Source organism: Mustela nigripes, chromosome 13 (assembly GCF_022355385.1).
Source record: "Mustela nigripes isolate SB6536 chromosome 13, MUSNIG.SB6536, whole genome shotgun sequence".
Classification (NCBI taxonomy): domain Eukaryota; kingdom Metazoa; phylum Chordata; class Mammalia; order Carnivora; family Mustelidae; genus Mustela; species Mustela nigripes.
This window is the reverse complement of record NC_081569.1, coordinates 43,310,051-43,328,241: the sequence shown is the minus strand read 5'-3', so window position 1 is coordinate 43,328,241 and position 18,191 is coordinate 43,310,051. Positions and strand designations below refer to the sequence as shown.

The window sequence follows — 18,191 nt, the reverse complement described above, 5'->3', positions numbered from 1 at the left end:
TGTGCTGACAGCAGTGCACGGTCCCATGCTAGAGCCCTTCAGGGAGTGCGCACTTGCTCTCCACAACCTGCCAAGTACTGCCCCCCACCGCTACCCCCCAAGAGATTGGCTTAGACCCCTTGCAGAATCAGTTATCTTCCTTAGATGTAATTCTGGTTCCAAATTTCAACTTGGGTTCAATCTTAATAGTGCTTGTACCTATTTTTCTCAAAAACAATTTTAAAACAAAGACTACTAAACTCAAGAATAGAAACTATTCAAAGTGAGAATATTTTCAGTTTGCTCTGCTATCAGGTTAGGCCAGTGAAGGTTGTTAAAGACCAAAGGAGCAAAGACTCAAATCTCCTTCTGTAGGAGCAGACCCCATAGTGGTACCTAAAATGTAGGTGAAGGTCAGAATCTACTCTGGAGGTCAGCATCTTGACCTCCGATGGCCAAGCAAGAAATAAGACAAAAGTGGACAAGCAGTTATTCCCAGCACAATAGCCAGTGGGGGAACTAGATGCTGGTTCAAAAGGCAAACAGAAGCTATGGTTTCCTCTCACTGGATAATATCTACACTGTGTAGCGGAGTCTGAGATTTTTAAACACTGAATGTGTTTGGTCTTCTTTGGACTTTTCTGTACTCCTATCTCCATGAACACAAATACACACGCAAAAGATATTCCAGAACAAAACAAACTCAAAAGGAGTAATTCTTAAATTTGCAGTACAGGTACAACTGAACCAACAAATTTATTTAGTTAGTGCTGATAAACAGCAACCTTGAGAGCTACCAAGAGCAGCAATTACCTGACCTGCTTAATGATGCCCTCCCAGTTCTCTTGTACAATCAAAAGGAACGATTACGGAGCAGTCACTGAAATCCCGTGGGCCACAAGTTCTGTGTACACATGATCCCGGTTCTCCCATCAACCTGATTTCCATCACAGCTGTGAAAGGCAGCAGGTGTTCTGTTGCTCTTCCCAATCAGGAACACATCTTGCTTTCAGCATGTGAATGTAACAAAGCATTGATGTAAATGTGCCTCAAAGTGAGAACCGAAAACATTAATATAAAAAAGTCAAATAGAACTAAGTTCTTGAAACTACATAAAAAACTGAATTATTACAACTAAAGCAGCAAATCAAAATATCTGCTGAGGTTTTCTGGTAGAACTAAAAAAAAAAAAACAAATTAGTTGGTGCCCATGTTCAATACGTCACTACCATTGACAAAATAAAACTAACCCCAAAATAGGAAATTGAAAAGTGCATAATGAAATCAAATCTTGGATCAAGTATTTATGGAAAATTGGAAATGTTTGTCCGGTATATTTGACAAAAACAATGATTTAAAGGAGGTATTAAAGTTTATCTGATCCAGCTTTGGCCTGGCGTTCCACATAGAAAAGGATGTAGGCCTTTGCTTTCACAACGGTGTCTTCATCAGTCAGTGTTACAGTACTGTCATTGAAATGAAACCAGCGACCTTCATGAGTTGCATAGGCTGTGTAATGTCCAGAACCGACCCTGGAAGGGAAAGTAAAAAAATGAAAGAAAAGGGCTACAGAAATAACAAAAGGATCTGAGCAATCCTATAATTTGTTAGATACATAATAAATGAGAAGTACTGTAACAGAATATACCCTAGAGACTGGTGGTTTAAGATGGCTGACTGAAATCAGCTCAGGTGTTTATGTTCCTCAAAATACACTGAAATGACCAGGAATATACCGACACTAGAAATTTAGGAAAGAGTGCCATCGAATGACCAGAAACTGAAGATTTTCTATAACACATAGAGCAGTGTTCCTCTGGCACTGGGTTAACAGAGGAACCAAAGAGCTAAGCACTCTTGCCCTAACAAGCATAGGTCAAGGCGCAGGGAAACGGGGACCAATGAAGAACAGACTTCCATCAGAGCCTTGGAAAAAACCTGAGCTTGAGAAAGTAATCTGCTCCACGGAAGCGCCCTCCCTGTACTGTGGCCCACAAGCACTTTTCTTTCTTTCTTTCTTTTTCTTTTTTAATTATCTACTCAAGAGAAAGAGAGCATGAGAAGGGGGGAGGGTCAGAGGGAGAAGCAGACCCCCCACTGAGCAGGGAGCTGGATGTGGGACTTGATCCTGGGACTCCAGGATCATGACCTGATCTGAAGGCAGTCGCTCAACCAAGCCACCCAGTGCCCCTGCAAGTGCTTTTGCACTCACCCAGGGAGCCCTAGAGTCAGTCCTCCCAGCAGGAGAGGAGCCTTAAGTAAACAGACACCCCACAAGTGCTAAAAAAAAACCCTTACCATTTACCAATAATGATCACTCTCATCATTTATTATGACTCAATGAACAGCCAAAAATCATCAAAAGCCTGGGGGAGGGGAATGTGGATAGTATGAAAGAGAAGCTATGGGAAGAACAAGTAAAGCAATTAATGACTAAAAAATTTAATGTAGAAAACCAAAGAGCTTTAAAAATTCTAATATCAATGGTTTCAAAAAGATACTGCAACCATAAAACAAGATTGTTCCTCTTATGAAAGGAAGTTATCAGAAAAATGGGATTGCCACACTATTAAACATTTCACAGAGGAGCTTATCTTCAATTTGGATATAGATTAAATCCAAATTGGTGGTTTGGAAAAACAGGCCATAGCAGTCTTCAGAAACACAGAGATGGAAATCATTAAACGGTGGTTAAAATGTGTGAAAGAACCAGAAAGTTTACTATATAGGAGGTCCCCCACATTCTTGGCTTTGCTTTCCAGTTTAGTTACCCACAGTCAGCCATGGTCCGGAAGCTGATCGTCCTTATAACATCTCATCAAAAGGTCAACAGAAGCTAACACTCTCACAATTAAAATTAATATTAAATTATAATTTTTTATAAATTAAAGTATCACAGATACATATGCATAAGAAAAAATAGACTCTGTACAGGGTTTGGTACTGTCTGCTGTTTCAGGCATCCACCGGGAGTCTTAAAATGTTTTCGTACAGATGGGAGCTGCTGTACATGCTGTACTTTTTCTTCCAGAAGAAAAAGTAGAGAAGGGAGTAGGACAAATACTAATTCCATGTGCTGCAGACACTGATGAAGAGTATTCCTATCAACTACCATGCCAGGAATACATTTAGTTCAATTTCCTAAATCCAAAGACAGGAATCCTATAACCTTCCAATGAGGAAAAAATGCTGCCTACAAAGGGATGAGAATTGACTGGTAACCATGAATGATGAAGTCAAGGGAGCAACATCTACAAAGTTCTGAGGGAAAACGGATTTCAACATGGATAGGGGTTTGTCCACATTTGAAGGTAAAATAATGAATCTCAAGAAATGAGAAGGTATAAACTAATAAAATTTTTAGGGAAAATTTCAGTAAAATAAAAAATGAATCTTTAAAATAAATGACATGAAGTAAGTTCCAAATAATTTCCCATTTTTCCCCAATTTAAATGTCACCTGGCAAAGGAAATAAAAAACCCTGGAGTAAAGACTACTCAGGATTTTGTGGACAAATAGCTTGGGTTCTGCATGCAGAGATCAAATGAATCCTTCTCCATTTTGTTTTCATGTGCCTTCTTCCTTCACAACATCCTTTCAAGAATATTCCTTCACACCATAATTGAAAGAAAATTCAACTTCACCTACTTTAATGTATTTGAATTCATTTTTTAGGGAGTTGAGGGAGAATTATCAAGTATGGTGCAAGACTGCTGGTCTTCACCATGCTTTTTTCCAAGCATGAGAAGCCACTGACACACTTACCCGGAACCATGGTGAACCACCACAGCGGCAAGGTCGTACAGGCAGTGCTCTGGGCCACTGTTCTCAGGCTACAGAACAAGGGAGGAGACAACCCAGGACTGAGTTAGGAGCAGTGGTTAATGACATCCTATGTCCTACCTCAATGTGAAGACTTGATTTTCCTGAAAAGTCATCTTTTCACCATCTAACAAAGATAACTGATCTTACCTCTAGCAAGTAGCATTTCATGTCCAGGCCTCTCAGGGGAAATTCTACATAGGTATCAACTTTGTTTCTTAAATATGCAGTCCAATGAAATCGTTTCAAATGTAAGCATAGCACCTGGATGAGAGATACATCAGACAAAGATTATAAACAATTAACATTTCAATAAAATTAAATACTTGGTACTAATGTCTCTTGATGAAATTTTAGGTGGCCTATCGGTTTATCTTTTGAACCCTCATAGTATTTTCTTCTACATACCTTATTGTGATGTTGTGACTTATAATATAACACCTGATAACTAATATTACACTGCATATTAGTGAACTGAAATTAAAGTAAAAACTTTATATATATATATATATATATATATATATATATATATATATACATATAAAAATAGGTCCTGACCTCCCTTTCCTAACAGAGAGCTCGGAAACCCTTAGAATTTCCTAAGTGCTAGCCATAAAGGTGTCTTTGTTATGTTAATGAGATGACTTTTCTGACTGCACCTAAGGATGGGGGCTGGTTGCAGGGGACCCAAGGCTGTGATTACAGAGTTGGAACTTTCAGTCTCTCCTCCTACCCCCCAAACTCTAGAGAGGGAGAGGCGCTGGAACTGCCAACAGCCAGTGAGTTAATCAGTCATGCCTGTGTAATAAAAACTGTCATAAAAATCCAAAAGGAGGATCTAGAGAGATTCCAGACGGGGAACCAGAACAGTTGGAGGCCAATGCCGGGCCTCAAACTCCACAAGGACGGAAGCTTCTCTGTTCAGGACTCCACCTGACGCATCTCCTCATACATACCTGGAGCCTGTGGGTCAGAAGCATTAAGTAGTAAGCTGGGCTTGTGACTGGCTTCTGAAGCAGAGGCAGTCTTGGGGGACTGAGACCTGACCCTGTGGGATCTGATCGCTGTCTTCAGGTAGACAGTGTGAGAGTTGTGGGAAATTGTAGGACCCCCACTGTGGCACAGTCATGGTGTGGGAAACCACCCCTCCACTCACTCGTTGGAAACTGTGATCAGGACACATTAATTATGCATTCTCAAAGGACTGACTTACCTTTCACTAGCAACTCGAGAGACCAATAAGAACAGATGACATGGGCTAAAGTTATAAAAATGATTTATCTTCTCATCAATCATAAACATTTTCCCCTTCAAAACTGCCTTATAATTTGAAACTCAGTACTTACCTTGGGTAGTTTTTGAATCCAAAACTTTTTAGTGGATTTTTGTTTCTTTTTGCATTTGTGGCACATATATAACTCTGTCTCATCAAGTTCTTCTAAGTCAGTAAAACTGCGAAGACAATCTAAAACCAAATTGATTTGGGCAGCATTAAAACAGGATGCCTTCTACAGATGCAATACTATGCTGTAGAAAACAGACTGTGGACTTTGAAGCTGGACAACTCTGGCTTGAATCTCAGAGTTATTAACTCTGTGACCTAGGAAAAGTTAGCCTTTCTCAGTTGCAAAATGGAGACCAAAAAAACAGAACAAAAAAACCCCAAAAAACAAAAAGAACGTATTTTGAAGCACTGCTGTGAGGAAAACAGATGTGTGTCAAATGCCTGGCATCATGTCTGACATCTGGTAACGATCAGTTAATGACAGGTGGTATTGCTAGGTTTGGTGCTATTAATGAAGAAACAGTTTGGATACTTTTGTTGAAAATGGTTTCCTTAATGAAATCAACGTTTGAGCAGCAGTCTGCTCTCAATATCTTATAGAGGACAAAGCCCCCAAGTTCATAAAAAAGTCAGGCTTAGATCGAACATTTTCACAGTTATAACTTATTAAAAAAAATAAACACAGACTACAGGAGGCTCCATTACCAACCTTCCTATGATACCTTCAGTGAATCCTTTGTTCCAGGCTCCACCCTCAGTCCCCTGGACAAACCATAGATCACATTTTTAAAGGTTTAATCGTGTAATCTGGGGTTTGTTAAACTGTGGCCCCAAACCTAATCCAGCCACCTAGTTTTGTAAATAAAGTTTTCCTGGAACACAGACACGCCCCACACCCACTGATTTATATATCATCTGTGGCTGCTTTTACACTACAACAGCAGAGCTCAATAGTTGGACCTTATGTGTAATAATGCCTCAAGTATTTACTACCTGGCCCTTTGTAGAAAAAAAGTTTGCCAAATCCTGTTGCAAGCAATAAGGTATGTATTGTTCTGTAGAGAAATAATATATAATTTTGAACAAATATGAATGCCTATGTACCCAGCACTCATGTAAAGAAATGGATTCTCACCAGTACTTGAGGAAATAGACTTTATGTGAATGGCATCCCCTAGAGTTATGCAGTGAGCAACCTGAGCAGCCAGGTGCGGGAGCCCTGTTAGGAGTTTCCTGTATTTTCCCAGTAACAGACCCCATCTTTCCCTCTAGGAATAGACATTATCTTGAATTTTGTGGTAAGTGTCCTTTTGCATGCATGTATACATATCTGAACAGTATGTTTAGTTTGAAAAGTTGGGTAGCAAGCACTAAACCTAGCTCTACCAGGAAAAGCAACACTGTCTCTGTACTCAAGAATTTTCAGGTCATACTCTGCTCTGGCTTCCATGAGAGAGGATAAGAAAGAGACTGGTGGCACAGGCCAATGTGGGGCAATGTATATTCCCCATGCATTCTTTGTGGAGTTGGGTTTGTGTTTTGGTTTTGTTTTGTTTTTTTGGTATAATTGGCACATATTAATTTCAGCTGTACAACATAATGATTCAGTATTTGTATCTGTTGTGATGTGATCACCACAGTAAGTCTAAACATCCATTAAACATTTTTCCCTGTGATGAGGACTTTTGATTTATTCTCTCAGCAACTTTTAAATATACAGTACAGTATTAACTACAGTCACCAACTATAGTCACATCCGCATGACTTGTTTATAACCTCAAGTTTCTACTTTTTAACCTCTTTCACATATTTCGCCCACTTGTGATCCCACACTTCTTTTCTGTATCTATGAATTTGGATTGGCTTGGGGTTTGTTTTTGATTTTGTTTTTGTTTTTTTTAGATTCCACATACAAATGAGATCATATGGTATTTATCTTTCTCTGACTCAGCATAATGCCCTCAAATTCTATTTTGTTCTAAATGGCAAGATTTCATTCTTTATGGCTGAATAATATTCCATTCTATAAACCTATTGTCTCTATCCATTGATCCATTATCTTGATTATTGTAAATAATGTTCCATGAACACAGGGATCATGTTTCTTTTCAAGTTAGTTATTTTCATTTTCTTCAGAAAAATACCCAGAAGTGGAACAGTTGGATCATATGGTAGTTCTACTTTAATTTTTTTAATTTTTAAACATTTTTTACTGAAATTCAATTAGTTATAACATGTATTACTGGTTTCATAGGTACAGACCTGTGAGTCCTTAGTTTATCTAATATCCAGTGCTCATTACATCACTTAATGTCCATCACCCAGTTATTCCATCCCTCCACCCCCTTCCCTTCCACCAACCCTCAGTTTGTTTCCTATGATTAAGAGTCTCTCATGGTTTGTCTCCCTCTTTGGTTTCATCTTATTTTTTCACCTCTCTTCCCCTGAGATCCTGTTTTCTTAAATTCCACGTCAGTGAGATCATATGATAATGGTCTTTCTCTGATTGACTTATTTCACTTAGCATAATACCCTCCAGTTCCATCCCTGTCATTGCAAATGGCAAGATTTCATTTGATGGCTGCATAATATTCCATGGTATATATGTATCACATCTTCTTTATCCATTCATCTGTTGATGGACATCTGGGCTCTTTACATAGTCTAGCTATTGTGGACATTGCTGCTATAAACATTGGGGGGGCACCTGCATTGGATCACTACATTTATTTGTATCTTTCATGTAAATACCCAGTAGTGCAATTGCTGGGTCATAGGGTAGCTCTGTTTTCCACAGTGGTTGCACCAATTTACATTCTAACCAACAGTGCACGAGGTTTCCATTTTCTCCACATTCTCCCTAACACTTATAATTTCTTATACTTTTGGTAACAGCCATTGTAACAGTTGTGAAGTGATAGCTCACTGTGGTTTGATTTGCATTTCCCTTATGAGTGATATAGAGCATCTTTTCATGTACCTGTCAGCTCTATCTCATCTTTGAAAAAAGGTTTATTAGGATCTTCTCCCTTTTTTTTTTTAAATGGAACTGATTGTTGTTTTTTGTTTTTGCTATTGAGTTGTATGATTTCTTTATGTATTCTGGACATTAAACCCTTAACAAGTATTATTTGCAAATATTTTTTCCCATTCAGTAGGTTGCCTTCTCATTGTATTCCTTCTGCTGTACAGAAGTTTTTTGGTTAGAAGTAATCCCTTGTATTTAATTTTGCTTTTGTTGCCTTGGAGACAGAGTCAAAAAGCCACTGACAAGACCTATGTCAAGGAGTTTACTACCTACGTTTTCTTCTAGGACCTTCATGGTTTCAGGCCCTAGGTTCCAGTCTTCAGTCCATTTTGAGTTAATTTTTGTGTATGGTTTAAGAAAGTAGTCCACTTTCATTCCATTGCATTTGCTGTCCAGTTTTCCCAGCATCATTTATTATCCTTTCCCCTTGTATATTCTTGGCTCCTTTGTTGTAAACTGACCATATATATATGGGTTTATTTCTGGGCTTTCTCATCTGTTCCAGTGATTTTTGTTTCTACACCAAAACCATACTGTTGTGAATACTGTGGCTTTGTAATTTAGTTCCAAATCAAGGCATGTGAAGCCTCTGATTTTGTTCTTCTTTTCCAAGATTTCTTTGCCTATTCGGGGCCTTTTGTGATTCCATACAAATCTTAGGATTTTGAAAGGGATTTTTAATTTGACAGGAAATTTTGATAGGGACTGAACTGAATCTGTAGAATGCTCAGGGTAGTGTGAATAGCAACATTAATTCTTCCAATCTATGGGCATGGTATATATCTTTCCATTTATTTGTGTCATCTTTAATTTCTTTCTTCACTGTCTTACAGTTTTCAGTGTAAATTTATTCAGTTAAATTTATTCCGGGGTATTCTTTTGATGCAATTCTAAAAGGGATTACTTTAATTTCTCTGACAGTTCACTATTAGTGTATAAAAATGCAGTGGATTTTTGTATTTTGATTTTGATCCGGCAACTTTACTGAATACACTTTTTTTGGTGTACTCTTAAGGGTTTCTATATATAACATGTCATCTGTAAATACTGAGTTTTATTTCTTCCTTTCCAATCTGGATGACTTTTTTTTTTTTTTTTTATCTTGCCTAGTTGCTCTGGTGAGGAATTTCAATACCTTATAGAATAAAAGTAGTAACAAACAAAAAGTAGTAGCAAACAGGGTGGACAACCCTGTTTTATTCCTTATCTCTGAGGAAAAGCTTTCAGCTTTTCACCATTGAGTATGATGTTAACTACGGGCTTGTCATATATGGGCTTTGCTATGTTGAGGAACGCACCCTCTATACCCACTTTGAGTTTTTAACACAAATGGGTGTTGGGGCACCTGGATTGCTCAGTCAGTTAAGCATCCAACTCTTGATTTCAGCTCAGGTCATGATATCAGGGTCATGACTCTGGGCCTCATGCGCTGCTAGGTGTGGAACCTGCTTGAGATTCTCTCTCTTTCTCTCTGCCTCTCCCCCCCACCCTTCCTCGTGCTCTCTGTAAAAATAATATTAAATGGGTGTTGAATTTTGTCAAATGCTTTTTATGCATCTACTGAGATAATTATGTAATTTTTATCCCTGATTTTGTTAATGTGGTGATTAACACTGATTTATAAATGCTGAACGATCCCTGCATCCCTGGAATAAATCCTGCTTGATTATGGTATATGATCCCTTAAGGTACACTTGACCCTTGAATAACGTGGGGGGGGGGGGTTCAGGGCACCAACCCCCTGTGCAGTTGAAAATTCATGTATATTTTTTGAATACCTCAAAATTTAACTAATGACAGCCTACTGTTGACCCAGAATCTTACTGGTAAGTCAATTAACACACATTTTGTATTTTATATGTATTATATACTGTACTCCTGTATTAAAGTAAGATCGAGAAAAATGTTATTTTAAAAAGTCACAAGGAAGGGGTGCGTGGGTGGCTCAGTCAGTTAAGTATCCAACTCTTGGTTTCAGCTCACGTCATGATCTCAGTGTCATGGGTTCGAGCCCTACTCTGGGTTCTGTGCTCAGTGTGGAGTGTGCTTGAGATTCTCTCTCCCTCTCCTTCCCCTTACTTGCACACTTGTTCTCCCTAAAACAAATAAAATCCTGGGAAAAAACGCAAGAGAAAATACATATAATACTGTACTGTATTAATCGAAACAATTCACATATAAGTGGTCATATATAGTTCAAACCCATGTTGTTGAAGGGTCAACAATACTGTTGAATTTGCTTTGCTAATATTTTATTGAGGATTTCTGCATCCATGTTAATCTGGAATATCAGCCTGTAATTTGCTTTTGTTATGGTCCCCTTGTCTAGTTTGGTATCAGGGCAACTGTAAAATGGCCTTGTAAAATGACTTTAAAAGTGGGGCTCTCTGCTCAGCAGGGAGCCTGCTTCCCTTCCTCTCTCTCTGCCTGCCTCTCTGCCTACTTGTGATCTCTGTCAAATAAATAAAAATCTTAAAAAAAAAAAAAAAAAGTGGGGCACCTGGGTGGCTCAGTGGATTAAAGCCTCTGCTTTCAGCTCAGGTCATGACCCCAGGGTCCTGGGATCGAGCCCCACATCGGGCTCTCTGCTCAGCGGGGAGCCTGCTTGCTCCTCTCTCTGCCCACTTCTCTGCCTACTTGTGATCTGTCAAATAAATAAATAAAATCTTTAAAAAAAAAATAAATAAAACAAAAGTCTTCTTTCCTCCTCTTTTTTGGAAGAGTCTGAGAAGGACAGTTATGAATTCTTTGCATGTTTGATAGAATTCATCACTGAAGTCGTATAGTCCCAGACATCTGTTTGTTGGAAGATTCTCAATTACAGATTCAATCTCCTTACTAGTAATCCATCTGTTCATATTTTCTGTTTCTTCATAATTCAGTCTTGGTAGGTTGTATGTTTCTAGGAATTTATCCATTTCTGCTAGGTCCAATTTCTTGGTGTGTAACTGTTCACAGCAATCTCTCAAGATCCTTTGTATTTCTATGGTTATCAGTTGTAATGTCTCCACTTTCCTTTCTGATTTTGAGTCCTGTCTTTGTTTCAATGAGAATGGTTCAAGGTTTATTGATTTTTATCTTTTAAAAGGACAAGCTATTTTGTTGATCTTTACTATCGTCTTTTTAGTCTCATTTATTTCCACTCCAATCTTTATTTTCTTCCTTCTCCTAACTTTTGGCTTTGTTCTTTTTCTCATTCTTAAAGGTGTAAAGTTAAGTTTATTCAAGATTTTCCTTGTTTCTCAAAACAGGTATTTATTGCTATGAACTTTCCTCCTAGAAGTGTTTTGCTGTATCCCTTAAGTTTTGGTACATTGTGTTTCCAGTTTCATTTTCACAAGGCATTTTTTAAAATCTCTTTTGATTTCTCCTTTACCCACTGGTTGTTCAGTAGCATGTCATTTAATCTCCACCTGTTTGTGGATTTTCCAGTTTTCTTCTCATAGTTGATGTCTAGTTTCATACCACTGTGGTCAGAAAAACTGCCTGATATATTTTCAGTCTTCTTAAAAGGACTAAGATGTCTTTTGTGGCCTAACAAATGATCTACCCTGAAGAATGATCCATGTGCACTTGAGAAGAATGTACATTCTTTCACTTTCAGATGAAATGTTCTGTACATATCTGTTAAGTCCATCTGATCTAATGTATCATTTAAGGCCACATTTCCTTATTGATTTTCTGCCTGGATGATCTAACCAGTGATGTAAGTGGGGCACTAAAATCCCCCTGTAACTGTAATACAATAGTATTACAATGTTATTGACTATATTCCCTATGCCATATTTTTCATCTCCATGACTTACCTTGTAACAGGAAATTTATGCCTCTTAATCCCTTTTATCTATTTCACCCATCTCCCTATGCACCTCCCCTATGGTAACCACCAGTTTAATCAGAATCCTGTTTTGTTTGTTTTTTTAGATTCTACTTCTATGTAAAATTATATGGTATTTGTCTTTCTCTGACTTATTTCACTTAGCGTAACGCTAAATCCATCCATGCTTGCCCATCTCGTAAGATCTCATACTTCTTTGTAACTAGGTAATACACATTGTATATATCTATCCCATCTTCTTAATTCTTTCTTATATCGACGGATACTTGGGTTGCTTCCGTATCTTGGCTATTATAAATAATGCTGCAATAAACACAGGGGTGCATATATCTTTCAAATCAATGTTTTCATTTTTTTTGAGTAAATACCCAGTCAGGGAATTAGTGGATCATATGGTATTTCTACTTCTATTCGAGTCCTCTGACTATTTTTAAATCAGATTATTTGGTATCAAGTTCTATACATTTTTTATATAGTTTGGATATTAACCCCTTATGGGATATATCATTTGCAAATACCTCCTCTCGTTCAGTTGCCTTCTTGATGGTTTCCTTTGCTGTACAGCAGCTTTTTTCTTATTGGTGTAGTCCTAATAGTGTATTTTTGCTTTTGCTTCCTGCTTGAGGAGACCTATTCATAAATATGTTTCAAAGGGTGATGTCCAAGAGATTATTGTCTGCATTTTCTTTCAGGAGTTTTATGGTTTCAGGTCTTACATTTTAGGTCTTTAATCCATTTTGAGTTTGTTTTTGTGTATAGTATAATAAAGTGGTCCAGGGATGCCTGGGTGGCTCAGTCAGTTAAACGTCTGCATTCAAGGCTCGGGTCATGATCCCAGAGTCCTGGGATCGAGTCCCACATCAGGCTCCGTGCTTAGCAGGGAGCCGGCTTTTCCCTCTGCCTGCTTTGTCTGCTGCTCCCTTGCTTGTGCTCTCTGACAAATAAATAAATAGTATCTTTTTTAAAAAGTGGTCCAATTTCATTCTTTTGCAAGTAGATGTCCAATTTTTCCAATACTATTTACTGAAAAGACTGTCTTTTCTTCAGTCTATATTCTTGCCTCCTTTGTTGTTGATTAATTGACCAGATAGGGTGGATTTATTTCTGGATTCTCTATCCTGTTCCACGACCTGTATGTCTGTTTTTGTTTTGATTAGTATAGCTTTGTACTGTATCTCAAAATCTGGGATTGTGATACCTCTGCTTTGTTCTTTTCTCATGATTGCTTTGGCAATCTTTTATGCTTTCATACAAATTTTAGGATTGTTCTACTTCTGTGAAAAACATCATTGGTATTCTGAGAGAGACTGAATCTGTAGAGTGCTTTGGCTAGTATGACATTTTAACAATTATCTTCAACCCATCAGCACGCTGTATCTTTCTACTTCTTTGTGTCCTGTTCTACTTATTTTGAGAGTATCTTAAAATGTTCAGAGTACAGATCTTTCACCATCCTGGATTAAATTTATTCCTACTTATTTTATTCTTTTTGCTGCAACAGTAAATAGGATTGTTTTCTTTCTGCCACTTTGTTACTAGTTTTTTTGGTGGCATCTTTAGGGCATTCTATATATGCTATCATATCATCTACAAATAGTGACAATTTTACTTATTCCTTACCAATCTGGATGCCTTTTTTTTTTTTTTTTCTGATTGCTGCCATTAGGACTTCCAGTACTATGTTGAATTAAAATGGTGATCATCCTTGTCTTCTTCCGGATAGTAGAGGAAAGGTGCTCAATTTTTCACTATTACGTATGATGTTAGCTGTGGGTTTTTATCTTGAGTGGATGTTGTATTTTGTTAAAGCTTTTCCTGTACCCATTGAGATGATCATATGTTTTTTAATCCTTTCTCTTGTTAATGTGATATATCACATTGATTTTGTGAACAGCAAAACACTTTTGCATCCCTGGAATAAATCCCACTTAATTGTGGTGGTGGTGGTGGTGTGTGTGTGTGTGAACAACTTTTTTTAAATGAATTTTTTTATTTAAAGATTTTGTCAGCGAGCAAGCACAGGCAGGGGAAGCAGCAGGCTTCCCGCTAAGCAAGGGGCCTGATGCAGCACTCAATCCCAGTACCCTGGGATCATGATCTGAGCCAAAGGCAGACACTTAACTGAGCTACCCAGGCGTGCTAAAATGTATTCTTGAATTCAGTTTGCTACTACTTCGTTGAATATTTTTGTAGATCTGTTCATCAGAGATACTGGCCTGTCATTTGGTTTTTGTTTTTTTGTTTTTTGTAGTGTCTTTGTCTGGTTTTGTTATCAGGGTAATGCTGGCCTTATACAATGAATTTCCTTCCTATTTTATTTTTTGGGATAGTTTGAGAAAAACAGGTATTAACTCTTCTTTAAATGTTTGATAGAATTCACCTGTGAAGTCATCTGGTCATGGACCTTTGTTGTTGTTTTTTTTTTTTTTTAATTACTAATTCAATTTCATTACTAGTAATTGGTCTGTTCAAATCTTCTATTTCTTCCTGGTTCAGTTTTGGAAGATTATGTTTCCAGGAATTTACCCCTTTCTTCTACATTCCTCAATTTGTTACATATAATTTTTCACAATATTTTCTTAAACTCCTTTGTATTTCTGTAGTATCAGTTGTTATTTTAGTCCTTCATTCCTGATTTTTACCCGAGTCCTTTCTTTTTCTTGATGAGTCTGGCTAAAGGTTTATCAATTTTATCTTTTCAAAGAACAAGCTCTTAGTTTCATTGATCTTTTACAATTTTAAAAATTTCCTTCCTTCTACTAGTTCTGGGCTTTATTTGTTCTTTTTCAAGTTCTTTTAGATTAAAAAGTTAGGTTGATACTTCTCGTTTCTTGGGGTGTGCCTGTATCCCTCTTAACTTCCCTCTTAGAGCTACTTTTGCTGAGTCCCAAAGATTTTGGCTTTGTGTTTTAATTTTCACATGGCTCCACGTTATTTTTTTATTTCTTCATTGATCAAAGCGTTATTTAGTGGCATGTCATTTAGTCTTCATCTGTTTTCTCCAGAGTTTTTCTTGTAATGAATTTGTAGTTTCATATCATTGTGTGCAGAAAAGATACTAATTTTTTAAAATGGTTTTATTTATTTGAGACAGAGCACAAGCAGGGGAGAGCAGTGGGAGAAGCAGGGACCCTGACCGGTGCGGGGGGGGGGGGGCTCGATCCCAGGACCCCAAATTGTGACCTGAGCTGAAGGCAGATGCTTAACCAACTGAGCCACCCAGGCGCCCCACTTGATACAATTTTAATGGACTTGTTTTGTGGCCTTACCTGATCTATCCTGGAGAATGTTCTATGTGCACTTGAAAAGGATGAGCATTCTGCTGTTTTTTAGGGGGAGAGGTTCTGTATGTATGTTAGGTCTGTCTGGTCCAATGTGTCATTTAAAGCCACTGTTTCTTTATTGATTTTCTGTCTGACTTAGCTATTGACGTAAGGTGGGGTGTCAAATCCCCACTATTACTGTGTTACTGTCAATTTCTCATTTTATGTCTTTTAATATTTGCTTTACATATTTAGATGCTATTTGGGGTACACAAATATTTACAACTGTTTTATCCTCTTGTGGCACTGGTTCCCTTTATGTAGTGCCCTTCTTTGTCTCTTGCTACAGTCTGTCTTTAAAAGTCTATTTTGTCTGATAGAAGTACTGCTACCTCAGTTGTTTTTGTTCTTTGAGGGTTCTTTTGCTTGGGATTTTATGGTATATGTTTTTGCATCCCGTCACTTTCAGTCTGTGTCTTTAGGTTTAAAGTGACTCTCTTGCAGGTTCCACATAGTTGGATCTTTTTTTTTTCTATCCATTCCATCACCTTATATTTTTTGATCAGAGCATTTAGTCCATTTACATTTAAAATAAGCATGTACTTACTGCCATTTTGTGAATGATTTTCTGGTTGTTTTTATAGTACTCTGTTCCTTTCTTGTTCTCTTACTCTTTTCCCTTGTAGCTTGGTGGCTTTCTTTAGTGTGAGGCTTGGATTCCTTCCTCTTTAGTTTTTAATTTGTGGCTACGATTGGACTCATGTACAACATCTTATGTGTTTATCAGTATGTATTAAGTTGATGGTCCCTTAAATTCAAACAACATTCTAAAACTACATTTTTACCCCCTCTATATTTTATGTATATATATTTTGCATCTTTTTTATCCCTGGGGGGATAAAAAATTTTTATTGATTTATTTTTATATTATTTATTATTTTTAATAAAATTTTATTTATTTATTTATATTATTAATTATTTTTTATATTTATATTATTTTATATTATTTATTTTTTAAATTTTTGTGGATAAGAGCTATTTTGCTACTTTGGCATTTTAACCTCCATTAGTGATTAATCTACTACCTTTATTCTATATTTGTACTGTAAAATTTTTTTCATTCATAATTTTCTTCTAGTTATGGCCTTCTCTTTCTACTTAATTCCCTTTAACATATCCTATAAGGCTGGTTTTATGGTGATGAACTCCTTTAACTTTGGTTTGGGAAACTTTCTATTCAGAATGATTACCTTGCTGGAGAGTATTCTTAGTTTGTAGGGGGTTTTTTTCCCCTTTGTTTTTATTTTAAGATTTTGTTTATTTATTTAACAGAGACAGTGAGAGAACACAGCAGAGGGAGTGGAGTGGGAGAGGGAGAAGAAGGCTCCCCACTGAGCAGGGAGCCCCATGCAGGGCTCAATCCCAGGACCCCAGGACCAAAACCTGGGAGTGAAGGCAGCTGCCTAATGACTGAGCCACCCAAACGCTCTTCCTTTAAGCACTTTGAATGTATCTTGCCATTTTCTTCTGCCCTACAGTTTCTGCTGAAAGATCAGCTGATAGCCTTACGGGGTTTCCCTCATATAACTGTATATTCTTTGCCATTTCTACTTTTTTTTTTTAAAGGGTTTTTTTTTTTTTTTTTTTTTTTTTTGACAGACAGAAATCACAAGTAGGCAGAGAGGCAGGCAGAGAGAGGAGGGGGAGGCAGGCTCCCTGCTGAGCAGAGAGCCCGATGCGGGGCTCGATCCCAGGACCCTGAGATCATGACCTGAGCTAAAGGCAGAGGCTTTAACCCACTGAGCCACCCAGGCGCCCCTGCCATTTCTACTTTTAAAATTCTCTATTGTTACAGCTTGCTATTTTAATTATTATGTGTCTTGGTGTGGACCAACTTGGGTTTATCTTGTTAGGAGCTTTCTACTTCCTGGACCTGGATATCTGTTTCTCTTCCCAGATCAGGAAGTTTTTAGCTATTTCTTCAAGTAAGTTTTCTGCTTCATTCTCTATCTTCTCTATAATGTGATGTTAGTATGCTTGATGTCACTGAGGTCCCTTTTTCTTTCCTATTTAGACTGGTTGCTTTCCACTACCCTCTCTTCCAGATCACTGATCTGTTCTTCTGGCTCCTCTAATCTGCTGTTGATTCCCTCTAGTGCATTTTTTTTAATTTTTTTTTTTTTTTTTTTTTTGAGAGAGAGAGAGGAGAGCAAGCATGGGGATGGGGGAGAGGGTTAGAGGGGAGGGAGAAGCCGACTCCTTGCTGAGCAGGGTCTCTATCCCAGGACTTTGAGATCATGATCTGAGCCAAAGGCAGCTAACTGTCTGAGCCACACAGGCGCCCTCTAGTGTATTTTTATGTCAGTTATTGAATTCTTCAGCTCTCTCTGGTTTTTCTGTTTTCTATCTTTAACCTGAGTCCATCCACTCTTTTCTTAAGTCCAGTGAGTATCTTTATGACCATTACTTTCAATTTGTTATTAGGTATACTGCTTATTACCATTTTATTTAGCTCCTCTACCATAATTTTGTCTTGTTCATTCATTTAGGACATACCCCTCTCTATTTATGTTTTGTAACTCTTTCTATCTACTAGGTAGGTCAGCTACATCTCCTGGTCTTGAAATTGGTGGTCTTGGGTAGAAGAGGTCTGTGGTGCTCTGCAGCACAGCATCTCTCCCAGGTCACCAGAACCGGGCACTCCAGGGAAGCCCTCTATGTGGGCTACATGTGACCTACTATCGTGGGTAAGCTGCAACTATGTTCAGCCAACGTAGCTGCAATGACCCACTTTTGCTGACTCTTGATGCACTGCTCAGAGTTTGGTCTCCATACCATTGAGATGCTTGTCTTAGGCAACACTGGACTCACTGTAGAGCAGGACCCACATTCAGCCTAGCTGCTTGCAATCAGCCTCTTCCACAGCTTTGGGGGCACAGAACGGCAGCTTTTGCTCCATGATTCTTTGAGAGGCTT

At 37.9% G+C, this 18,191-nt stretch overlaps 1 protein-coding gene across 4 annotated transcripts in view; it reads right to left on the bottom strand.

Annotated features, from left to right (window-relative positions):
- Positions 1 to 710: 710 nt before the first annotated feature.
- The window catches only part of USP3 (ubiquitin specific peptidase 3), a 104,124-nt gene continuing 86,643 nt past the window's right edge, over positions 711 to 18,191 (bottom strand). For all 4 annotated transcript variants that reach the window (XM_059372219.1, XM_059372220.1, XM_059372221.1 and 1 more), the window contains 4 exons: positions 5,148 to 5,266; positions 3,952 to 4,065; positions 3,745 to 3,812; positions 711 to 1,511 (listed from right to left, as the gene is read on the bottom strand). In XM_059372219.1, coding sequence (XP_059228202.1) covers positions 1,346 to 1,511; positions 3,745 to 3,812; positions 3,952 to 4,065; positions 5,148 to 5,266 — 467 coding nt within the window. In that variant the 3' untranslated portion in view covers positions 711 to 1,345. The remainder of the gene's footprint in view (positions 1,512 to 3,744; positions 3,813 to 3,951; positions 4,066 to 5,147; positions 5,267 to 18,191) is intronic.